Consider the following 24969-nt stretch of genomic DNA (forward strand, 5'->3'; position numbering starts at 1 on the left):
TTGTCCTTTATCTTCTTCACCTTACGTGTGTCATTTTAATAAGACGCTTGAGCTCTTTTGTGACATTATTGTCGTTTGTCATCAGATAAGAAATCACTGTCTGTATCAAAATTTTCACGGATTATATATTTGAACTTGGCAAATCATAACATGTTAGTTCTGTTGTCCCTTTCTCGAACATTGTGAATTCATAGGTTAACATGGCAGGACTTGGAAGCAGAAGTAAAACAGCTTTGGCAGTGATGACAGGAATAACGGGTTTGGGCTTAGCATTTTACACCAGTAGAAGCTGTTCAAAATTATTACGTAGATTTCTTAGTACCTCCAAAGGGCCATCATGGAAAATGACCGTAAATGTTGCCAGCAATGAGAGTCAATGTATTACGCTAGTCAACGATTTAAAGAAGTTAGTAGTATTTTTTTGATAAACTTGTCTATGAATCTCGATATTTTATGTTTTTTTCTTGTCTTTACAGGGATATTGAATTTTCGAAAGTCCTTGGCTTTGATTGTGAGTGGGTCAAAGTAGAAAATGTACGGCATCCAGTTGCATTGGTTCAACTTGCCACACGGGAAGGACGTTGTGGACTTTTTCAAATTCATTTTTATTCCTCCGTGCCTGCCCCTCTGCAGGTAGAATTTTATTGCATACTTTATTCTTGCTAATCAAAACACTAAAATTGTTTTATTATTCGCAGGAACTTTTAGAGGATACAACCATTTTAAAAGTTGGTGTAGATCCATTTCATGATGCAAAATATCTACTTAATGATTATGGAATAAATGTAACTGGTACTTATGACATTAGACATTTAGTTGAGAAAGAAGTTGTTGGTGGCCTTGCTTCAATAGTTTTTACGGAGTTAGATGTCAAATTACCCAAGAACTTTGAAGTGCGTGTGTCTAATTGGGAGGCCAAGGAACTGACTAAAGAACAACAGGAATATGCTGCAAATGATGCTCTTGCATCCCTTCTGGCATTCAACAAATTAATTGATAAAAAGGTTTGTTTTACCTACACTTGCACTTGCACTAATTTTATTTTATTTTTATTTTCATCAATAACTTATTTTATCACAGGTGAAAGTTCCTTTTTTCAGCTCTAAAGAGGAACAGTGGAAAAAGATTCATGACCATTGTGCACCTTTGGTGGACATTCGTTTTGTAGACAAGAAGAAAATTCAGCAGACTGTAGCACCTTCGCAGAACTCGATATTTCCACTGAACAGAGACCAGTCAGGCCAGCCCCATGCCACAAATCCAACATTACAGGGCAAGAGATCATACATGTCAATTCCATATCGTAAAACACCATTGTATGATAATGCATACATGCTTGCACCGGATGGTGCTATCCTTTGCACGTGTGATTTCAAAAAGGCAGAATGGTACCATCTTTGGAAAATTTACGTGGTAATTAGAATTTGTTTTCTCTACCTGATCTATTGCCTTCTTATTATAGGTATGTCTCTAAAGGTCTGGCAACTATAGTTGATACAGAACCTCTGAAAATACAACTAAATTTTCAACCAGCTGTAAACCGTAGTCTTAATGGAACTTCAGCAGAATACTATACTTTTGCAAAAAAGAATCAGTGTGTTGCCTGTGGGAGGAAAGAAAGTTACGTGCGCAAGAAAATTGTCCCTCATGAATACCGCAAACACTTTCCAGGTGTCTGTTGATTCCATTTACAAAACTGTGTCCCTCCTAATGTATATGAAACACAATTTTATTGTTTCATTTTATTTTCTAGAATGCATGAAGTCACATCAGTGCCATGATATTCTTCTCTTATGTACAAATTGTCATGTTCGAAGTAATGTGTCAGACCACAGCATGAGAGTAGAGCTTTCACGGATTTGTAATGCTCCACTTGCAACAGATGAGAATGTAAAGGTTGGTACGGTCTGCAATCATATTATTTGATTTGTTAAATTTAGATTTTAATCATTGTCACTCCTTTTCTAAAATATTGTAGGTTACAGAAGACAGGACGAGTAAATCTATTCGCTCAGCAGTTAGAGCTTTGTTAAATAAGTCAAATAAATTGCCAGAAAAACGACGTAAGGAATTAACTGATATGCTCTCAGATGTTTTGCAAGCTGATCTCACTCCAGATCTTCTAAATAGTCTAAAAGACATAGACATAAAGTAAGTAGCCGTCATTACTTCACTAAAATTTGGTTTGTTACACCTTTAAAACAGGATTATTTTTATAACAGGATTGAAAACCAGGGTTATACCCCACACGGCCTTGCTGTTGTTGAACATTTTGCCAAGGAAGGTGTAAGAGGACTGATGCAACTTGAGAAAATGTGGAGAGAACATTTTCTCAATGTTATGGAACCAAAGTACCTGCCCCCTTTGTGGTCAGTCGATCACTATCATGAGAATGATAAGGAATTCTATTTTGATTCTGAATTCCTTGATAAAATTAAATTTGTCTAAATCAAGAATGACAACGGAAGACAAACGACTCTCATAGACATAGATTGAACAAATTATGCAAATGTAGCTAGAAAGATACAATTTAAGGATGTGGAATATGTGAGATATCTTTTAATAAATGTAAGAAATTACCATAGTTACTTGAAGCCTACACTACAAAATCAACTGACCTTGCTTGGATGACTGGTCTAGGGTCAGAAAATGTAGTTAAACCCTGTTATAACGTTTACGGATATAGTGTTTACCCGCTTATAACGTCGCGATTTCCTAGAACCAAAATCCAAGTTTCCATGCAAAATTAACCCGCTTATAACGTTTTCCCGCTTATGACGTCGCGATTTTACTTCCCCGAGGTGCGACGCTATGACAGGGTTTGACTGTAATTTGATGAGATCTTTCTTACATTAGTTAATAGAATTCCTGGAATTCCTGAAATTAAATCCTAGAATGAATCATGAATAATTTCTGTCTAAAATGATGTTTTATTCAACACTAATATAGGTACAAAGATTTTTTTACAAACTGGATTTGAGTATTCTGCTTTTAAAATATAATTTGCTTAAGATATGATTCAAAGATTAGGCTGATTTATTTCTGTATGCTGCATTAGCAAGATAACATACAGAATATTTAAAAAACACATGTCAGTAAAAATGACAAAGATCTGCAGAATCCAGCTGAAAAGATAAAAAAACAACAACAAAAAGATATGCTACACTACAACAGTTAAAATTGCGTACAATGTAATGACAATGAAATGATATGTACTTTAAAATGAAACAAAAAATGTGAATGTTTCAGAGTACACAAACATTCAATGAGGTGATTAGCATAACAGGAGGAAAATCAGTCTTACCATTAAAAACACAATAATCTAGAATTTCATTAAATACAGTTAATTTCATTTCTAATTTGGATCCCCAACAAATCTGGCCACTTACATTATACATCAAAGTAAAAAGATTGGGCACAGCAAAGAATCTGGCATTAATTACTTGAAAAAGGTAAGGTATGTGAAGTTTTAAAACCACCATGACCAAAACATTCTTGTATTTGGTAAAATACAAACTTTGGAAAATAATTATAAGTTGTACAATTGTGAGAAAAGTTTTACAATACCCAAGGTACAGTTAAAATTATAATATAAAAAGTTAAAACAAATTTTCCACTATTAGGAAATCTTTGTGATGGCTTTGATTCAAGTGTAAAATTTGCAAAGTCTGGAAAAGATTAAGAACACATTTTAAAGCCCTTGAGCCATAGACAGATATAAGAATAGAAGACTAGCACCGTTCCTGGTCTTGTTCCCTTTAACAATAAAATGAACCAGTAAACCCTGCCAAGCCACCAAATTCCTCTTACCCTGTGGAAGGTAAGTAGTTGCTAAGTGATATGCCAAGAAAACAAATTTCTAAAGAAGTCCAGGGGTCTAAATGGGTAATTCACAACCTAAAAACATTGATAACCAAAGAAGAGTTGGGAAAAGAGTTATTCATAAAAGTTTTACAATATCTTTCAGATGCCCACTGAACAATGCAAAATTCAATCACAAGAATAATTACAATTACATACGTCTTAAAAGAAGTTTTAACAGGTACAGTACATTAAACAAAATTAAGAGCAAAGTTCACTGGATGGATATAAAACTATATACCACTTTCACACCACAACTCATTGAAATAAGTCTAAGGGAATGAAAAACATAGAAAACTAAGAGCTGTTCAAAGACATCTTTGAGATATGTGCAATAGAGAACAGTATCGACTAGTTTTCACACAAATAATTCAAATGATTTGAGTATCACTGGTATTCAAAGCACATTAATGCCTTAAAATTGAATTCAGAACTAATCTTTGACAGATTACTCTTGAGCAATTGACGCTTCGGGTGAGTCTCTATCATCACCTTCTTTCCGTTCTCTTGTCCATTCTATCATAGTTTCTGGAGATCTATACAAGAAGACTAGCTTAGCAAACAAGTCCTCTTCCAAATCCAGCTCTCCACTTTCTCGCACAAGGTATATGTCGAGACATAGCTGGACAGAAGAAATGAATTAATTAGCAATGACATCTATTAGATAAACTTAACAAAACTACAGAAAACAAAATTACTTACTTGAAGAATGCGGTCAACATTTGGCAAGTCTTCAAACATAATTTTGGAAGCCAAGTTACTGAAGAAGGATCGTACAAACTGACTAGCCACCAACACAAATGAAGCATACAATCCAATAATGCTAAGAATGAATGTAGGAGAAAAACTGTTAAGCAGGTTCAGAACAAAACAAAAAAATCATCAAACTAAACATTAAATGTTTTCCCTTACCCTTTTCCAGAGAACATACTCAGCGTAGCAGGGAAGGTTTTGTCATTGAATGTATAAATCAAGAGTGTTTGATTACAATTAGACTCTGAACCAGCTGAAGGAATATTTTTGATAATCTCTTGGAATGTTTGGTCATTACAATCTTCCAGGACTGTCCACCACTTTAGGGTAGAGCTACCGTAATTCATTTTAAGGATTACATCTCGGTACTGAGTGTCAGCATCTGCAAAGAAAATTTATACAAAGACATGTGTTTTACAGTACTATAAAATAAACACATTATACACATTCCAGTGTGGGCCTTCATACCTTTGCCAGGAAGTAATTGCAAAATTGGATTGGCTCCATTGCTGTTTACTTTGATCAATTTGGGTAAGAGATTGGGAATAACAATAGAAATACTTTCTGATGAGCTGTTTCCAACCATTGGGGAAGTATTATTTATTGTGGCTTCCAGCACCTGCAAATAATAGGAAAAACAGCAATTTAAAACACAGTTTCTTATTTAAATATATGTTGACAGAAATAAACAAGTAGTTTTACCGTCTGTAAATTTTGACGAACAGTATTCCTGTTCCCTGACTTGGGATCTATTGCTGGCAAATGAATTGTGTGAGTCCCCTCTGAATATCCTTTATCTTCAGGACTGCTTTGGCGCCGTTCCACTCGCCAATCAATTGTGACATTAAAAGGCATGTCTGTAAAGTAGATGTAAACAGATGCTCAAATTAGGAATCTATGAAAAGAATATCTTAGAAAGTACACTACAAACTATGTACCTGATGCAACTTCTTCTCTCAATTTGATTAAGTCTGGGGGAGTTATTGTCCATAGGCTTCCAGAGTGAATATTGAACAGGATCATTGCAACAGCTTGGTTGTCATAGTTAGACAAGAAATTCTGAGCTGATTGATACTGTCGATAAACACCATTGAGAATGCGCCATTGATTCTCATTGTACCTAAATAAAATTGAAATTTACTAGAATTGTATAGGGAAATCGGAGGAAAATGAGTAAAGAATTTTGTGGGTCTTACTCTCTTATTTGGTTTCCTTCGGCTGCTATGTCATAAATTGGCTCAAAATGACCAAGTCGCATCCGCAATGTCATTTTCAGAGGCAAATTAGGGCTACCAACAGTATTCCCCAAGGCAAATAGCACCAGTGGGAACCAAATGATAGCTATTATAAACAGTAGACCAAGACCACCAACAAGGTATTTAACTATTACATTTTTGCGGACTCCCCTCGGCTGTGGATATTCAGTCTGAGCCCGTCTTTCACACTACACAAACAGAAGAAAAAGTTAATGATCCCATGAAAACGAAGTTTTATTCCTTTACATGCAACATTCAATTTACCTTAAGCTGGAATAGCTGGGAAAATATGTCTTCCATTTTTAACCATTCCATCAATGACATTGATGTATCAGTCCACATCCAGTCCATTATAGCGCGGAGCTCAAAGACAAAAGGTATTGTCATAAACCTGTAGTGCACAGAAAAATATAAAGTTGAACATCAACAGAAAACAAAATAATAATAATAATTCAAAGGCACCAAAACTTTACTCACACTTTGAAAAGATACATGTTGAGATAGTTATAAGCTTTACACAAGAAATTTCCCAGGATGCGAGTTGGGTACCCTGATCTAATTTGGTAGGCTGATAACAAGAGATAAAAACACTTCACAACATACCACATCTGGGGTGGAAGGGTTTCGTTGAATTTTCTGAAAAATAAGAAATTGAAGAACAGGAATATTGGAAAAGAAGAATTTGAATAGAAAATGAAAAACAAAAAAAACAATGTACCTTTCAGTTACGCCAGGTAAAATGAAAAACATCCATATGTGGATCCCAACTACAAGACCACATTGGAAAATAATCTTTCCAAGAATATATTTCCGTAAGTACAGAGTTCGGTCAATGATAATCAAGGCAAATTGAAGAATTAACATCACCAAAAATGGCACAGGAACTTTGTTCTCTTCAAAGTATTCAGAAACACTACCACCGCCAGCTGCTGACTAAACACACAAACAAAAAATAAAACTAGGTACAATTATGATTATTATGAGCAAACATTGTTTGGTTTTTAAATACTTACACCAAAAGCAGAAAAACCAAATATCACGACCATAAAATTGAAGAAATCACACATGAACATGTAAGCATAAACATCAGCATTTACTCTTGATCCTGGATCCAGAAGCAGTTTAAAAAATGTTCTCATGGAGGTCATGTACCTCTTCCACCTTCAATAGATAATTTTTTCAAATTGAATGAAATTTACCATACAACTTAAGCACAACAGTGATGTTACAATTAGATATGTTTAAATATTTTCTTACGTCAATTTCAAGATAGAAGGAAATCTGTCCATGGCGTTTTCCCTGAAGGTTTTGGCAACAACAATTTGTTTGCTTTGATTCGATTCCACAGGGCTCATCACCATTCCATCAAGAACCGAACCATCAACTAGTACTTCTTGATTTGTATCAGTAAGTATTCCTCTTTGTCGATCTCCATCCTCCAACCATGATGGTCTAATCATACTTATTCTGCGCCCATCAGATAATGTGAAGGTTTTGAGGGACCCTCGATGAGTCACTGAGACATAGAATATAATGCACACATAAAACAGATAAAACCCAACTGATTGACTAAAGGAAAATATAATAATCAACCAACATTGCATTCCAGGTTCGTAGATTGAAACGCGCCGTACTCCAGGGTCACTGTGGGTGGTGTGCACAGAATCAGCACTTTCACTAGCTATTTTATCATCCCTCTTCTTGTCATGTTCTTCTTGCTTGCTTTTTCTCTGAAGAAAAGTGAAAATTAAATTATTAATTAAGATCAAACTTTAGTATCTGAAAATAAGCTTTCTAATACAGGGAGAGGATTTTCTCACCTCTTCACTGCTACTCTCTTGAACAAACTCAAAATGATCATTGTCTTGTGGGTAGGTAGAATCATCTTCATAAAGGGATTTCCAGAGTCCCAGAGATTTTAACATAAATCTAGCGTAAGAAAAATATACATATAAGGAGTATAACTTAAGATAATTCTCAAATAGAAATACCAAGATACTTTATCTATTATATTAAGGATGTTAAGCAAATTACCTGTGGAAAAAGAGAACCAGCAATAAAGATAGATCAAAGACAGCATAATTTGGCTTTTTCTCTATGCCTATTATCCTTGGCGGCCAGAATGGGTTCTTTGTATTGGAGGGGACATTATCCTCATGATTCCAAGGTAATAAATCAAATTGGAACATACACTTTATAACCACCATAACCTGGTAAACAAGAAACACCATTTATCAGCTACATTCAAGAACCATTAAAACATCACTAACAGTATAAAATATAGTACTAGTAAGCCAACCTCAGTATAAGCAATGATGACCACCCAAAAGGTTGTCGAAGGTCGTGGAACAGTAAGGGTACCCCACAAGAAAACCATGAGTGGTAGGGGAATGGACAAAATTGTAGCAGACTTCATTTGATGCAAGAATATCATAAAGAAACAGGCCAGGTCAGAGTGCGAAACTATTGTGTACCACACTGCAAGAAGAAGTTGGACAACCGGTGGTTGCTCTGCAGAACTGAGTCCAGCCTGAGGACTGCTACTTGCGGGTGAAACATTGCTGCAAAGTACAAAAAGAAATTAGTCAAAGCTCCATAAAAATGTGACTTCAAAAAGTTATAAAAGCTATTGTTTCAATTTTTTAAAATGGCAAGTTTTAAATGCATTTATAAACCTTTCAAGATAAACTGGTAGCATTACACAGATGAGAAAGATCTATTTTATACATCACAAGCAAAACAATGCGTCAGCAATATTTTATTGCACAGGCAAGCTCAGTAGAAAACACACAACACACGAAGACCAAGCAAGTTTGTGGCATATGAAATGCAATCATGCGACTATGTAAGAAAGAATACAGCACAAAAGTTTTAGTGGTAATTAAAACTGTACATAAAAATTAGAAAAGTTTAAGAGTGTTTTCTCTATTAGTAATAATGAGGAATGAGAAATCATAACATATGTACCAGAGCAATTAATGGTCAAATGGTACTTGATTTGAGTTATACAATCAATATAAGACAGAAAAACCAGAAAAATTGAGAAAGAGAAAACAACAAAAACAAAAAAAAACAAAAAAAAAAACAGGTTCACACAAATCCAGAAACATCATACCTCTCTACACATTCATCTAGTCCCACTTCAAGACTAGGAGCAAGGACTCGAATAGAAGGTAGACAGAGCGCAGTCTTAAGCTGCCTGCAAAGTGGGTGAGGAAAACTCTAAAAATACAATTTAAATTTAACAAATAAATCTAGATCTAGCGTTTAGAGCCATAACTAGCAACAAATTGCATAACATAGTATGGTTTATAAGCATGCAATTTTTATATTACTATATTTAAAGCCTAAACCCACACCTAAAAGCAGAGGTTTCACAAGGTTGTTTGAGTAATAAGCTACTCTATTATTCTTATTTTTGAATGCCAAACTTCAAGAAATTTTAATTTATATAATTTAAAACAATACTTCAAGAGCAAAACTACCAGAAACACAAGTCTGCACATACAAGCATTCCATATGACATTTCTGCGACCCCTCACCTTACATGGAGCCGATTCATGTCACTATTAGATTGGCCAACTGCAGCACGTTGGGGAAGGTTAGTGGAAAGCATCTCCTCCCTGAGAAGTAATTAAATAAACATACATGCAATCTTTTCCACACCTAAAGTAGGTACTACTAATAATAACGGAAACACCAAAGTTTAAGCCACAGCTCTTAATAACTTTTCGTTCACTGCAAAACATGCATGATGCAGTCAGCATGGACAAGATGAGACCGATGAGACCAACACCCACCCTGACACTTTCAGGACTTCCCATTTCTGATTTTACACCGGAGTATTCAAACAGGTAATAAATAAAGCCCCACTAACCAAATTGTGTCATAATAGACTTGAAAATAAAATCTGATTAATTAGTAGAAAGTAGTAGAAAGAAAAAGACATACCTAGAACGATGAACTTGAAGTGCTTGTGGTGAAGGTTGCCACATTTTTGCAAGGCCGACACGTTTACCTTCTCCAAAATCAGGTTCTTCCTAAAATAGACAAGGAACAGTTATTATAAAAACCTAAAATTAGAGGGGAAAATGCAAATTTTGTTGGTAATTGTTATTTATTTTTACCTTAAGAAGTTTCTTTTCAACTGCAAGTACTCTTGACACATAGCGGTAATCTCGAGAGAATGTATTTAACCATCGAGTCAGGGATACCATGATGGAGTTTAAGGATACAATCAAAAAGTGGAGTAGTTGGCTTATTTTACTCAGCCAAGATTCCTGTCTTACTTCTTATTAATAGGGAAAGAATATGTCTTAGGGTATGTACATAAGAGAGAGTGAGAATATTACAGGGAGATGACCGTATGACATACCAACTTCATCAGCTTCTAACTCCTCTCCGTCTGAACTGGAACCATGCTCTGAGGAAACCAATGGTTTTTGATCTCCTGGATCCTCTCCATCCCTAGCATCTTGAGGGAGGACTGCACCATCCTATAAAATCAAGATAGGTGACGTACAATAAATATTATATAAAATAATAAGAATGGAGTACAGAGTATCATATCACATCTGGGATCTGGAGTACCATATTTATACGATTCTAAGCCGCACGCGACTTAAGACCACACTCCAAATTTTGCAGAGGTTTTACAGGAAAGAATCCTATAAGATCCCTGCTAAACGTGTACTTAATTCTAGGCCACACCTAGAATTTCGGATTTCAAAACCGGGAAAAAAGGTGCGAGCGATTTAAAATCGAACAAACATGGTAACTACTTTCACATTACATAGATTTTGTATAAAAATTGAAAAACGTTAAAATAAAAATTAAAAAAAAAAAAAAAAAAAAGGAGTATCATTTGCTAAATAGAAGAAAAAAGGAAGGGGATTATTTAATCATCCATGTTACTTAACAGGATTTTGTTATGCTATACAAGACAAGGTATAAGATAAAAATTATAGGGAGCATAAACAATGCACAGGCATCCACCACAAACAATCAAGCTAGCAAAACAATTCCACAAAAGTCCAACACACACCCAAACAACAAAAACAGATTTCTCTTCAGGTTGTAAACATGTAATGGACTTTTTAATGCACACTAGAGTAGGTTTCCAACAAAAAAAATGAACTGTGAATATCAGAAGACATGTCACATAACGATGAACGGGCTGTACAACGAGAGTCACCACTAGCTCATATTGAATCAGCGGAGATGGTTAAATAAGGAACAAGAATGTAGTGTAGCTCCCCTTCATGCTACAGTAAATACTGAGTAATTCACATATTTTTACCACATTAAGACAGATTAATGAAGGTGCAAAGAAGAGACTGAATGGAATCAATTCCTTCAACATGCCCTGGATCATCCCCCCACGTAGTGCTTGCTAATAAAAGCAAGCATCAAATTTTTGAGAAATAAACAGAAGATTAAAAACAAAAACTTTATGGACCCTTTCTTTTCTATGAATGAAATACCTAGTGCGTTTTCCTAAACACACAATAATAAAAACTAACACACTTTCAATGGTTTCCTTTGAATGAAAACAGGCTGAAGAACTTACCAAATGCTGTGGTAAATCAGCACATGAAATCCTGAAAGATCATTATTTATTCACGTAGCAAAATGAAATTGAATGACTAATATCATACCGGACTCAGATGCGCAGATGACGTGGTAGTGGCAGTTGTAGGCATAGTATCCGGACCAGCTAAACCAGCACTTCTCTGGCTGCTCCTGCGACTGCTTCTTCTTGTTCCACGACTGCCACAGCTAAGCTCAGAATCCGCTGTGGTGAAGGAGGCCCTTTTCTGAAGTGTGCCAGTTGCTGATGATGCGTGAGCTTTGTCAACTGCCTGCTTGATGTCGGTCTTTAATGCCTCACTGAAAAGCTGTAACGCAGCCAAAAACTCCATTGTGCTAATATATGTGATGTGCCTCACAATCACAACTAGTGAACACCCTGATCTGGTAACAGCCAGTTTTTAAGTAAGGGATGGATGTGATCAGAAGTTAGATATGATTTAGGAAATGGAAACGAGCAGATGGTTAGTCTTAAGACATGCCAACCCTGGTTACACATAAAATTGACTTTACACTTGTAGTGCATTGTATTCCAAGCAGTGCTTCCCAAAGCCCCAGAATGATATTTCATGCATCCTGGTATACTCAAACAACTATAGATAGGTAAAAGTTCTCGTAAAAATGTGTCCCAAGAATAGTAAAATCCAATTTACTGGCGAATGTACATCAAATCACATATAAATGGACACCGCGATACTGTTGCAAAAGATACAACAGAGAGAACAAAATAGGACCCACAAAGACAAATGCATGACAATACGTACAATGCAGCACGGTAACAATTGAGTGCTTTCATTTAACACAAATCCCAAGCTTTCATTAGGATATCTTGACCATAGAACTTACCTTGCTGATGGTTAGTTGACCTGCTAATCTGTCTTCAGCTTCATCATCTTCTTTGCGCCCCACATCAGTAGGATCAACCAAATCAGCTTCTGGCATGTCTTCAAACATGTAGTAGTCTCCAGATAGGACAGCTGTCAGTGCAAAAACCACTGTATGAGTAAGTTGCTACGGATTGCATGTTCAATGTTGGTAAGACAATATCAAACTAAACATTGAACATGCAGCAAATTTTTTCTGTAAATTCAAAGTTGCACATGTGCTATCAAGCAACAATAATCTAACATGAAAAGGAAGTATGTTATCTCTCACGTTGGCACAAAAATGCCATACAGCATGAGGTGTTAGAAATAAATTTGCGTAAATTGGAAATACAAAACAGAAAAAGCTAACATATTTACAGTTTGACGAAAAGAAACCATAAACAACAGAAAAACAACTGTTGACTACATGCGTAAAAGCATGCCACTAAATATTTCACACTGACTTTTTAAAATATTATTTGCATTAGGATTACCAGGAAATGGTTACAGTGGTTATATATTGGACATGCAGAGCCATAAACACAATCATAAGAGCAAAACAAAAACATGATGCAGAGAGAAACTAGAAAATATAAATTAAATACAAGATGAAAAGCAATCAAACTGTAAAAAAAAGTGCAATTATAAAAAATTATGTAAAAAAAGCTTGGTTTTGGTTGAAAATTTCACTTTTGGAACCATAACGTACTAAGCCCTCACATTTGAAAAATTCAGCAGAGGTGAATTTGCAATGAAACAAGTGGGCCAATGCATGAGGATTTTTCACACTAGAGACTACTTTTACATAGTGCTGACAAAAACAATTAGTATTAGACTAAGCTAAAAACTACCGCTTCCTTTGGCAGGACCAGTCAGCAACATTTACCAGAAGCTAACAACCACTTGGTTAGCAACTAGCAGTCGGGAAGGTACCATAACGCCTGAACGTCTTGTGGAGCTGAAAACTAAACTTCCACCACGCTAAAGGAAAAGCAAAAGCAAATCATCAAGAGTGAAGATACAGATTGTCACAGTCTTGGAGAAAAGCTTCTAGACAATGAGATCACAAGAACATATTCCAGCTGATGCTAGACTACCAATGAACAGAATTACCAGCTTCATTAGGTGTCATAGCAGTGATGCAGCAGTCACAGCGATCAGCGTCTCCACTCTCTGACATCATGTCAAACTTTAATTTCTAGCAATTGACTTAGATATTCTGCCAAAATAAAAATTTTAAAAAAGGCAGTCAACATATATAACTTTATGCAAGTATTTCTACAAATGCAAATATTACCTACAATGTACAGCAGTTACATGCCAGAATGAGAATGTATAAACAAAATTAGAAATAGGTAATAAAGGAGCATTAAATGAGTTTGACAGGCTGGATGGACCACAGTATTAACCCAGATAAAAAGTGAAACTAGACTTTTAAAAAACTTACAGTTTTACATATAAAAAATATTATTAGCAACTGCAAAACGTAATTTTGAAATCATGTTCTTGAGATGAAGCAGAACAATTCATTAAATGAAAAACAGGGCTGAAACTAAAAATTCTGAGACAAAACTCAGCACAGTTTGTGAAGGTATTTGCTCCATACTGTATACGGTAGATTCTTTGAAAGCAGCTTCTATGACTGCTAGCCATAACTGCACATGCTCTACTAATGGCCCTGAGCAGTTTCAAAAGCAGCCCAAGATCAAAAATACACTTTAGCGGATTATGAACATTTTTATATAGAGAGGACTACTTGCGATGAGTGTATGATCGCCTTACAACTGTTGTTTGATCCAATGTGCTGTCTCCCTTATACACAGAGGATGATGGAACTGGTAAAAACCCAGAATCACATTTAAACAGCAATTTTGATATGTTTCAACAAAGCAGGAGGGTACCCACACAAGGATGGGGAACATTTGTGTCTGTACACAACCACAAATATATATATATATATACAACATAAAACTTCAAGCTTTAAAGAAATGACATCAAATGTACATAATAAGCAGGCAATATTTATCAGCCAGTAGCGCCCATCACTGCTAATATAAATAGGTCGATTAATTTTTACATACAATGCAACAAGAAAAGAGCATAAAAATAGAATAAAACAATAAAGCTCACACACTGGGCCAGGCAAAATAAACTTTTACCACTGGAATCTTATAAAACGCATATCCCAAACTATCAAATATTAATGTTTCTTCAACCTCCAACTGAAAAACGGATTGGTAATTGAACACATTACTGCACACTACTATGCATATCTTTTTAAGAAATTGAGGTGGCTACACCCCATTGATGTATTTGTAACAGAATTTCTGACTTAGTGGACACACTTCTTACTAAACTACAGTAAATTAAATAAATTGTAGGTCTCAGAGTAAGAGGACATATTCCGTACCCAGCCCTAGCTACCTCCCTCCAAATCTTTTCCAAATTCAATCAGAGAGTATGTTTAGTGCTGTACACCAAGCTTCCAATGTGAATATAAAAACCGCCTTCCCAGGTCAATGCGTACATGTGTGGTGTGAGTGCGTCGAGGACCGAGAGATGGAGTGCCGTGGCGAGGACAGACTAGGCCGCCAGGCGCCACCGCTGCCCCCGAGGCTCGACAGCCTCCTGGCGTGTGGCACCACGGCGCCATATGGAGGCGGAGAGAAGACCGGGAACGAGTCGTCGAGGGATGGGATCCGCGGCAACAGCTCCGACGTCGGCGGGCTGCCGAACGACACCCGCTGCGGCTCCAGGTAGCCGTCGGCGGTCATGATGGCCGAGCAGGGGGTCGGGGCCTGAGCGCGCAGCAGCGACCCGGTGCGCGGCGTCAGCGGCGCGGGGTCCTCGTCGTCTTCGTCCTCATCGTCAACGGGCGTGTGAAAGCCTGCGGGAGACCCGGTCGTCGACGAGCGCGGCGAAGGAGCTGCTGCGGCTGAGTCTACCAGAGTGGCGACGGGGGCGGGGTAGGGTGAGGAGGAACGAATTACTTTATGAAGGGATGATGCAAACGATTTGAATGGCAGTTATCACAGGGGTGCCAGGTGTCTATAGGAACTGAGAAGGTCACAAAATAGTTTCCAGCTATTGCCAAATTCGCCTTCATCTAGGTGCTTTGACTACGAAAAGTTATGCTTACTTCACAAAATTGAAACCTATTAAAATATGGGCTAAACAAAATGTTGGGTCGTTAAAAATGGAAACAAGCCGCAGCAATTCCTCCTTTCACAGACACAAATGTTTTAAGAATAATAACATGTAGAATTCCACAGAACATTGGAACAGAGAGACAAGAAAAAGAAGGCAGCGATGGGCGTAGTAGTACAAGTAACCCATATTAGTAATAAAGTCAACAAAACAAAAAACAAAAAAAAAAAAACAACAAAAAATACATTTAAATACACAAAGTAAAACATGTTCTCCCTCTGTCATAAGGATGGGAAAACACACAAAATCAAGGCAAACACAAAGTCCATACTTGCACACAAAACATTTGAGGATAAAAAAACACAAAAAAAAAAACAATAAAAATATTTGGGGGCAGTCAATCATTTATACAGAAACAGACATACCACTGCACTCAAATTGCATATTTCAGTGAAACTTTTAATTAAAACTTGTTCCGGAAAGAAGTACGTACCAGTGAAATGGCTGCTTGGCTCACGATATGATGGCCCCTGAACTTTCATCTGAGATGCTTTAATTCGTTCCATTTTCAACTTTATATTTTCAAGAATTTGATTCTCTCTTTCCATCTGTTCCATAATTTGCTTTTGCCTTAACTCCTCTATTAATTCTGCTCCTCTAAATAAGAGAATCCAGAACAGATTAGAGTACAGATTAAAATATATTTTTTAAAGAAACAAAAAAAAAAAAAAAAAAAAAAAAAAAAACAATAATTGTAAATCACATTATTTTATACCTTGATGCTAGGATAGTCATTGCTTTTGTTTCATCTACAATGTGGAAAAAGTAATAAGATTGGAAGAGGCGTCTTTGGAGTAACAAAAATCCAAAGCACACACCATCCCAAGCCAGGCCATAGCTTTCTAGGTGCACAGTACAACCATTTGCTGAAAGAAACCCTAATCATATTTAACAAATTCAGATAATATAAATTCATATTTTCAGTTAAGTTTTCTAGTTTACAAGATTCCTCAGGGCGTCCAATAAACGTGGGAACAAATCCATGGAATTTCCTGATGCAGGCAATGCCCATTAACTGAACAAACCAACATGCATTTGACTGTACTTGTTCCATAAAAATACAGCCAATAACTTGGAGAAGAGTTTTCAGAAAAATGACAGCCACATTGTAGCCAAGAAGTGCATTCCACCTGTGACAAAAAGTAGCACAAAGTTAAACACAAAATTTTACAAAATGTGCAAGAAAAATGTTAAGCTTGAATTATGAATTAACGGAAGTACCATTTGTGGATGACTCGTATATCCCGCAAATACAAGTCGCTGCCCATCCAGAGAAATACAAATGCTCCTATGAGATATCCAAGTGAGAAGAGGTTAACTCGATTTGTTCCAGCAAGGAACATGATGGCAAGTGTAAGCCACATCATGCTCAACAAGACACCACGTTTTACAACGTCTAACCATGATCTGAACAGAAAATATTAAAATAATAATGAATAGCTTGGTTTGTAAATAATAAGCAAGAGAACAAACAAAACAACAAAAACAAATAAAAACTCACCTTATGGAAGATATGTAATCTGGAACAGGGTTGACAAAATCTTTGTTGTCATACTCATGAATAATACTAGCATTACTTCCACCAGGGAAACTATTATCTGGATACTTTCTTTCAATTCTAAAAGCCAATCCTTGACAAGACACAAACATAAGAAGAATGAAATCACCTAAAAAATGAATGAATAATGTTATTGATGCCTCAAACAAAAATTTAATTGCTTAATTAATCAAAAAGACATGGTTTCTTACATGCTATTTTCCCAATCTCAGGTTTGTTTATGGGATCAGGTAAAAACATCCATTCTTGAAGGCCTTTTAACATATCTGACATATCCCATGGATAATCTGGAACAGCAAAATGATCCATGGGTGAAAATATGTTTTTTGAATTAAGATCTGAGTATTTTCCAACAAATACTAACCAACACAGAGTGATGGAGGGACATCAACCACCATAATGTACTGAATGATAAGGCATATGATTATGAAAGAAATGTATGGAGTCCACAAACGAGCTATGCGTTCTCTCTTCATTGCAAACATAGCTAAGAGCCAGATAGCATGAAGCATAGCGTAGAAATCAACTCTGGTCCCAATTAGTGCAACCATTGCGACCATACAGATCTATGACAAGAAATAAAAAATTATAACTAAAGAGTGAAATTGGAAAAAGGGGTATTGGTGATTGGTTCCGTGACAAGATGAAGAACAAGTTACCTCTATACCGAAACGATAGAAACCATAATTGAGAATGTACTTCACACAATTTAAAATATTTTTATCAGCATCTGCTCTTGTAATCCTTGGAAACATGTACTGAGGTGTACTGATGGAGCGACCTCTGAGTGATCTCTTGTATGTTTGATGAATGTTCACAACAGTAACAAAAGATGCAACCAAAATAACACCTAGAAATTGTAAAACCAATATAAAAGAAATAAAATCATAGGAATATACAGTTTAATTAACCAGAAAGAGGATAGTTGTGATGTAAATGATAATTTTAACTTACCAATGTAACCCTTGACTACATCAGACAATGTGGCTTTAGAATCAGCTTTTCTAAATCCAAGCCAAAGAGCATTATTTAATGTGATATTAAACTCCTGTTTTTCTCCTAATGATGTATTCCACTTGTGTCTCTGGAAACCACAAAAGTAGGTTAGCACACAAGAAAGATATGGTATTTACAATAAATAACTGCAAAACCTAAACCTTTATCTTTAAATACCATACTTACAATGCATTCATAATCCCAGACCTTCATATCAATGTATTCAATTTGGTAAATCATAGTTCCAAGCATCAAGAGAGCAACCCAAACAGAGCATATGTTGCAGGCAATTTCTTGGGCTCTACTACTAAAAGCAAGAGAAACCACAACCAACAGAACCATTGGAAAGTGCAAAGCACAAGGCTGTAAAAAAAATAAAAAATTGTTTTATGGTCCAGTGATTTTAAGTAAACCAAATTCAGTGAAAAGTTAAAACCACTTACCACAGCAATACAGAGAAGCATCACAGTGAGAAGCATTAGTTTGGAAATGTGTAGCTCAAGGAACAACCAGACAAGCTCAATAAATTGCTTCAAGAGATGAATGCCTTGCTGCAGACTCCTACGCCCCCGTAGCGAAGATATGTCTGAAAATATTAAAATTAAAATTTATTACTGGGTGACAGATAGATCATGTTGAGTCTTGCTATTACCACCAAAAGTGTGGTGATGTTGTACTCAACATATGTTACTTCAAGGGTTTTAATAAGGTTAAAATAGAAACTGACGGCGCAAAACTTGGAATTTTCCTCGGCGCTGTGATGGGGCAGTTGAAGCTCCATCAGTTTCACTTCGGGCTGGGGCTCCAGGTTCAGAAGAAGTATCTGATTTGTGAGATGCTCTGCTTCTAGATTGTTGCGAGAAGCTGACGCCTCTGGGGGAGAAAAAAACAAACATCATGAGCAAAAATAGACACAGAAAAGTTGTTAGAAACATAAAATTACAATTTTGAATAGATAGTATGTTTTACAAAAAGAACATGCTCTGCACCTGCTTTTGATGTCAGAAATTGCCAGAAAATCTTTGTGGAAGTAATTCATTTGAATAGCTGTTATAATTACAAAGAATGTGGGTGTTATTAAACGGACAAACAAGTCCTTTGTGTGGAATTTTTGCAAACCAATATCTGCTTGCCTTGAAAATTTAAAGAAAAAACTTTCATTAATGAAAAAACACAATGCACTGAAGGAGAAAAACAGTATTTAACCAAAGCACTTACAATTGCTCTGGAATACCCAGATAGGTATCCCAGTAAGTGTTGAAGTTGTCAAACTGGTACGTATATATAAGCACAAGGATTATCATTGAAAAGACAATGACAGTTAGCCAGAACCCATACAGCATTCTTCTCCATGCTTTGTATGACAGCTGCAGGTATGTTAAAAATTAAATCAACAGAGGCTCATGAATTGAATGTTGAATTTGGTAGAACTATGGTTGCAGCACACTGTACCTTGAAGGTGAGGATGAAGACAAGAAATAGTCCCATATACACTATACGGAATCCTGTCATCTTGTCACCAGTTATACCAATGACAAATAACATTATGGCAACAACCCAGATCCAGAACTTAGTCAATAGTTCCTTAACGTAAATCCCCAAACGCCGCATAAAAGGTGAAGGGGCTTCTGCAGGTGGAGGAGACTGCATTCCTTTACAAAATTTAAATATTGTTTTTTAATTGATTGATTTATAACTATTGAAAACCAATTACTACATAATCCCAACACTTACCAGAGGTGGCAGTAGTTACAGTTATTTGTAACGGGGCAGCCATGTCAGCAAGAGCAGAAGTGTTTCTAGCTTGCCACCTCTCTTGCATGTACTGACGCAATGTTATCCAAAACATGACAGTATACAAACTCTGCATTTAAAAACAATGAAACATACAGAGGTATTATGACACATCATAGCATACAATAACGTACATGAAATAGGTTGAATGGATTTACCTTGATTAAAACAGGTTTGCTTGGTGACACATTTATAGGTTTCTCGAAACCAATTTGCTTCAGATTAATAGTAGAATTAACATTTTCTGGTAGCTCGGTGAGATCAAGGGAGTAAACATACTGAGCAATCAAAAGGAATAATGCATATGTTACAAGGAAAGGTGAGCAATGTAGCATCCACCTTCTTTGATTTGGGACCATCCACAGGATTGAAGCCCACAGGAGAAGAAAAAATGTCAACCAAGAGTGATATGTTATACTCCACGTCTAGAATTGGGGGGGAAAAAAGTTAGCAGAGACAAAAAAATGAATAAAGAAAAGCAACCGACATTCTTTTTTGTTTACCATCATAATGATATTTGTAACAATGTAAGATGATCTTATGATGAGTTGGAAAACAGTAACAACAGAGTCAAGTAGTTTATCAAGCCAATGATCGCCAAGATCCTCACCTGTGACAAAAATTGAAATAAAATACATCATTTGAAAATAAAATTATTAATGCTGTACAAGTTATTTAAACAGTTGCAATTACTTCTTTCTAAATTGGATGCATCAGTAATTGGGAAAAGTTGAATGGACTCTGCTCTCTCTCGTCCACTGGCACCGTCAATTACTGATATGGCTCCAAGATCAAGAGAACTGCCTTGTCCTCTTCTTGTTGTCTGGTATTTGTTCGGAATAGCACCCTGTATCAGCTGATTTGCAGGAAAAGAAAGTGGATTGTAAGCAGGGTATAAAAATTAAGAGGTCGTCTAAGGTGCATATTGAATAACTGAACTGTCAATTTAACGAGGAAAAAATAGAACTAAGCGACAGAAGCATAACTGAAGACTTGCAGTGTCTATTAAGGCACACTATGTTTACTTTTGACTCCAAGAGCCCAAATTATATTAAATCAAATTCACACAAAACTACAGAAATCTACAAAAGTATGGAATAAGAGTCACTCTCATATAAAAAGAGAAAAAGAAGAAAAACCGTGGGAAAAAAACTACTAATAAAAAGTGCAGAAGATAATAATAATCTTACAAACAGTTTGTAGTCCTCCGATATGTGAAGCAAAAATTGAGGGGGAAAAAAGACCATGAGGTTAAGACCAAAACAAATCAAATTAAAACTGTAAAATCTAACAAGACTTAAAAATGAGATATTTTTTTCTCCTAATAAAATACATAAGGTACACTTGCATTCTTCAGTTATAGGAAACTCAATTACATATGATTTCCTATTCCAATGCCACCCATAGTCATCAGAAAGGTCGTAAAAAAAAAAACAACACACCCCCGAGACATATCCTTAAACACTTATTCCCAATGAAGTTTAAAAAAAATGAAGCATGAAATATTAAAACTGACGATTTCCCATTTTATTTCTTTTAAAGAAAAAAAAGAACTATATATACATACAGGCGTCTCCTCATGGCATTCGGGCATACTTCGGGCCTAAACGAAGATGGAAAAAAGAACAAGACAGAAGCGTGTTAAATGCAAGCAGGAAAATTAGTGCAGAGATGAAAATTTTCATGCAATCAACACTGTCTTAAACATTCAATCCTTTGAGGTGCTATTAAGAATTGATTTATGTCTAAATCTTAAAGAGACAATGATGCTATAACTGAAGCTGAGCTATAATTGAGGTTTAAGACATAAAATATTGTGACTGACACTGAAAGCTTTGACGTTTAATTGCAATAAGATCACTACAAGAAAGTAGACTCATTCATAAGAATGTTAGCCCTTTCAAAATTTAACTAACAAGGCCCAAAATAAGTTCAAAGTAAAATCAAAACAAGAAAATTGCATGAGAGGTTCAAAAAGTAAAGTTGTAAGTTTAAAAAAACCACAAACAACAACAAAAAAAAAATTACTACGAATATTTTTCTACTAAATATCTACCAAGAAAAGCAACTACAGTTGGCATGATGTTGCTTTTTCCATGAGCTGTGATACACCTTAGCAGAACACATTGGTGTGTGTGTGTGTATGTGATAGTGTAAACTAAAGGGGGAGGGGGAGGGGGGGGGGAGTGATCCTGCTGCGTGATTGTGATTGTAATCCCAAAGCATCTGAGTATAATCTTGTGGGAGCCCAGAGCAAGAAAGATGAAGATAAATGGGTGAAATGTTATTAAGGTTTTGCTCAAGGTTTTACCAGTATTGAAAAGCAACTTTAAAGTTTCTGCTTTTTTTTTTTTTTTTTAAAAAAAGGACCCCTTGGAAACTGAGTTTTAGCTATCAAATTACATGTTTACTTCAATTGCTACTCTGCTTCAACTGGCAAGTGCACTAAAATAAAATACTGTGCTAGAAATTTGCCATAAAGCGTACAAAAGAATACATTTTTATACTGCTTACTGAAAAATTAAAATTCAAAATTTTATAATCAACAGAGTAGAGTTGAGAAATTTGAACACAAAAAAAGCTCTAGAACATATAACTTGTAGTCCACTACATACACGAACTTTTCTGGTGGCAGAGCGCCATCTGCTTGTAGAGTTTCGAAACAGTTTTTGTTGTGACAGACGCAGAGAGAGTTGGCGACTCATACCACCAGCTTTAGCTGAATCCTTGTCCTGAAAGAATTGTTAATCACAACATTCACTGAACCATCACCAACAAGAAATAGGTCTCAGTTTCAACTGACTATTGAACCAAAAAACACGACAAACATCTAAACTATCATCTAGAGTAGTAATTATTTTGAGGGTAGATAAGTGGCAAACAGTTTAGATTTTTTTTTTTTGTTAAGAGTTTTAAAGATGTAAGAAGTAATCTGGAACACTACTCAGAAAAGTAAAGTGGGACTTAGGAGAAACAAAACATGCAGCACAAACTTTTGGCAGGGTGAATGAACCGCAAATCCCAGGCACTTTTTATCTATACCACTTCCTACTACTGTATTGCCATACAAAACCATAGCTCATGGTAACCAGTGTAAAATAAATAGATGAACGCGTACTATACTATGCTGATTTTTTTTAGGAGACCACCATTTTAAGTAGACAGAAAACATGCCAAAAATAATAACATTTTGGTAGATTATCTTACCGTAGGCCTTCTAAGGAGGGCATATTCATATCCTAGTATGAAATACAAGATGAGCACAGCCAAAGGGTTTGCATAAATGCTCCAGTGCTGGTTTTGGCTAATTAAAGTACGAGGATCATCAGTGCAGTTTGTTTTGTAAACAGGTTTTAAGGCAAGATATCTGGAACAAAACATCAGAAAACCCTGTGAGCATAGCATAAAATGTTATAAATTTTAAAAAATACAGTGTAATGACAGAAAAGTAAAATACCTTCCAATGTCTTCTCTAATCATAAACCAATCCTCTGGCCATGGAACTTGAACTAAGAACAGCACCAACAAATGCAAAGCAGCATATGTTTGTATAACTCTACAGACAACTGCAAATTTGCCTGCTAGCTGTTTGTAACATGACCAATACGTAGTTGCAATAATAAAAGATAGGTAATAAACCATGTTCAGGACGGAGGGACATACTGCGCCCGTGACACAAAATGCACACAGAACAACATACTTCCCTATTAAAAATGGTTTCAAAAAATGACAAACAAATTAATTAAGATGATTAAACAAAGGCTCAATGAAAAAAATAAGACGGAACATATTTGTTTACTTCTTACCAATGGCAGTGAGGAAATTAAACTTGGACTTTAAGGCAGGATCTTGACTTTCTGTATTGCTGTCTGTCCTTGTTACATCCGTATGGCACTCTTCAATATCTTTTTTCTTTGGTCTGGCACATACAATGTAAAGAGACAAGGATGAGGCAAGAAGTAGCGCCTCAGGTAGGACCCATCTCATGCAATCAACAGCAGCAACACTGTCTAAGCGTATCAAACCAGCTATTCTAAGGGCAGCTTCTAATTCTTCACCTTTGGATTGAGGATAAATTTAAATTTATACATTATTAACTTCATAAGTGTAAGTAAGTGTAAAATCACAAGCTTACTGTTCTTACATTTTGGCAGGAAAGAGGCATATGGAGGCATGCTCAAAAGAACAATTTGAAAAATTAATTTTCCTAAAGCCACAAGCCCCGATGTGGCTATAACACCCTTCAGGTAACGTCCTGCATGACCTAAAGATTTTAAATGATCAATAAAGTGTTTTGGTCAAACTAAATGCAGAAAGAAAACAACTACACATGTAGATCAAGAAATAAGTAATAAGTAACACTTACAGGCGTCCCTTGAAGTCGGAAGGGAAACAAATGGGAGGTAAAGCAGCAATATGAGATAGATAAATGACACCCCATCCTGCCGTATAGCCACACCTGCAACAAAGGCAATAATCCACTATGAGTAAAAAGAAATGATAATAAAGAGAATAATTAGGTAACATGTAGGAAAGTTGAATTGAGTGTTTCGGCCAAGTAGTCATAGGTCTAGGTGGCGCATTGCGATTCGCACCACGTTATGAGCCGCGCGGGCCGGATGCCGCCTACCCCCCCATCCCCTTCCTTTCACTCTCCATCTTTTTTTCGGTTTCCTATTTTCCCCTTACGCCCTTACGATGCCCCTCCCCCTCCCCCCACCCTCTCTACCCGCCGGGCCGGCCACTTCATCTTCCCGAGGGAACGATAACGGCAGCAGCGCCCCTCGCGAGGCTACGTCAAAGAAGAGGGTGAGAGACTGCCAAAGGGGGAAGTACCAGAACGAACGGGCGCTCGCGACTGTGTGATTCAGCCATCACTCTTAAGGGGAGAAGTGGTAAGAGACACGCGCTCGAGCGGGCAGAGAGCGGATGTAAAGGGTATACGGGAGAGATATACGCCATAGGCGAAAAAAATAAATAACCATTATGGTTGTCAATCGAAACAAGGGACGGCACATCATCTGCAGAATTTACAGCAGGGCGTGGTGGTGATGCGTGGAGCTGAAGAGTAAGGCCGCAAGGCGGGGTG

At 36.4% G+C, this 24969-nt stretch overlaps 2 protein-coding genes across 12 annotated transcripts in view; one reads left to right on the forward strand and one right to left on the reverse strand.

Moving 5' to 3' along the window:
- LOC113214572 (exonuclease 3'-5' domain-containing protein 2) lies at positions 1 to 2584 on the forward strand. 2 transcript variants are annotated; one of them, XM_026433995.2, is made up of 9 exons: positions 1 to 98; positions 195 to 406; positions 477 to 633; positions 699 to 1004; positions 1081 to 1388; positions 1463 to 1671; positions 1754 to 1896; positions 1979 to 2151; positions 2223 to 2584. In XM_026433995.2, exons 2-9 carry the CDS (start codon positions 201 to 203, stop codon positions 2446 to 2448), a joined length of 1728 nt encoding a protein of 575 aa, XP_026289780.1. In that variant the 5' UTR covers positions 1 to 98; positions 195 to 200; the 3' UTR covers positions 2449 to 2584. The 2 variants fall into 2 exon arrangements, with proteins under 2 accessions (XP_026289780.1, XP_052124823.1); XM_052268863.1 differs by having other exon boundaries at positions 7 to 406.
- A 326-nt stretch (positions 2585 to 2910) lies between these two features.
- The window catches only part of LOC113214561 (piezo-type mechanosensitive ion channel component), a 49560-nt gene continuing 27501 nt past the window's right edge, over positions 2911 to 24969 (reverse strand). For 3 of the 10 annotated variants that reach the window (XM_052268853.1, XM_052268854.1, XM_052268852.1), the window contains exons 3-51: positions 24247 to 24339; positions 24025 to 24144; positions 23687 to 23938; positions 23338 to 23584; positions 23088 to 23247; positions 22496 to 22612; positions 21448 to 21483; positions 20574 to 20736; positions 20384 to 20490; positions 20039 to 20305; positions 19821 to 19950; positions 19539 to 19738; positions 19305 to 19453; positions 19076 to 19219; positions 18814 to 18959; positions 18530 to 18672; positions 18273 to 18449; positions 18045 to 18174; positions 17750 to 17940; positions 17455 to 17656; positions 17282 to 17377; positions 17034 to 17199; positions 16754 to 16939; positions 16475 to 16662; positions 16248 to 16398; positions 15966 to 16129; positions 12306 to 12436; positions 11528 to 11767; positions 10246 to 10366; positions 9998 to 10161; positions 9822 to 9910; positions 9413 to 9493; positions 8986 to 9069; positions 8170 to 8431; positions 7905 to 8080; positions 7691 to 7799; positions 7468 to 7600; positions 7128 to 7386; positions 6884 to 7031; positions 6589 to 6803; positions 6348 to 6506; positions 6135 to 6261; positions 5811 to 6058; positions 5553 to 5734; positions 5317 to 5471; positions 5083 to 5233; positions 4774 to 4996; positions 4564 to 4684; positions 2911 to 4483 (exon numbers count right to left, since the gene is read on the reverse strand). In XM_052268853.1, coding sequence (XP_052124813.1) covers positions 4310 to 4483; positions 4564 to 4684; positions 4774 to 4996; positions 5083 to 5233; positions 5317 to 5471; positions 5553 to 5734; positions 5811 to 6058; positions 6135 to 6261; positions 6348 to 6506; positions 6589 to 6803; positions 6884 to 7031; positions 7128 to 7386; positions 7468 to 7600; positions 7691 to 7799; positions 7905 to 8080; positions 8170 to 8431; positions 8986 to 9069; positions 9413 to 9493; positions 9822 to 9910; positions 9998 to 10161; positions 10246 to 10366; positions 11528 to 11767; positions 12306 to 12436; positions 15966 to 16129; positions 16248 to 16398; positions 16475 to 16662; positions 16754 to 16939; positions 17034 to 17199; positions 17282 to 17377; positions 17455 to 17656; positions 17750 to 17940; positions 18045 to 18174; positions 18273 to 18449; positions 18530 to 18672; positions 18814 to 18959; positions 19076 to 19219; positions 19305 to 19453; positions 19539 to 19738; positions 19821 to 19950; positions 20039 to 20305; positions 20384 to 20490; positions 20574 to 20736; positions 21448 to 21483; positions 22496 to 22612; positions 23088 to 23247; positions 23338 to 23584; positions 23687 to 23938; positions 24025 to 24144; positions 24247 to 24339 — 7877 coding nt within the window. In that variant the 3' untranslated portion in view covers positions 2911 to 4309. The remainder of the gene's footprint in view (positions 4484 to 4563; positions 4685 to 4773; positions 4997 to 5082; positions 5234 to 5316; positions 5472 to 5552; positions 5735 to 5810; positions 6059 to 6134; positions 6262 to 6347; positions 6507 to 6588; positions 6804 to 6883; positions 7032 to 7127; positions 7387 to 7467; positions 7601 to 7690; positions 7800 to 7904; positions 8081 to 8169; positions 8432 to 8985; positions 9070 to 9412; positions 9494 to 9821; positions 9911 to 9997; positions 10162 to 10245; positions 10367 to 11527; positions 11768 to 12305; positions 12437 to 15965; positions 16130 to 16247; positions 16399 to 16474; positions 16663 to 16753; positions 16940 to 17033; positions 17200 to 17281; positions 17378 to 17454; positions 17657 to 17749; positions 17941 to 18044; positions 18175 to 18272; positions 18450 to 18529; positions 18673 to 18813; positions 18960 to 19075; positions 19220 to 19304; positions 19454 to 19538; positions 19739 to 19820; positions 19951 to 20038; positions 20306 to 20383; positions 20491 to 20573; positions 20737 to 21447; positions 21484 to 22495; positions 22613 to 23087; positions 23248 to 23337; positions 23585 to 23686; positions 23939 to 24024; positions 24145 to 24246; positions 24340 to 24969) is intronic. The other 7 variants (XM_052268855.1, XM_052268857.1, XM_052268856.1 and 4 more) reach the window with 7 other exon arrangements.

The sequence above is a fragment of the Frankliniella occidentalis genome, unplaced genomic scaffold (assembly GCF_000697945.3).
Source record: "Frankliniella occidentalis isolate FOCC.00 unplaced genomic scaffold, Focc_3.1 Scaffold78, whole genome shotgun sequence".
Classification (NCBI taxonomy): domain Eukaryota; kingdom Metazoa; phylum Arthropoda; class Insecta; order Thysanoptera; family Thripidae; genus Frankliniella; species Frankliniella occidentalis.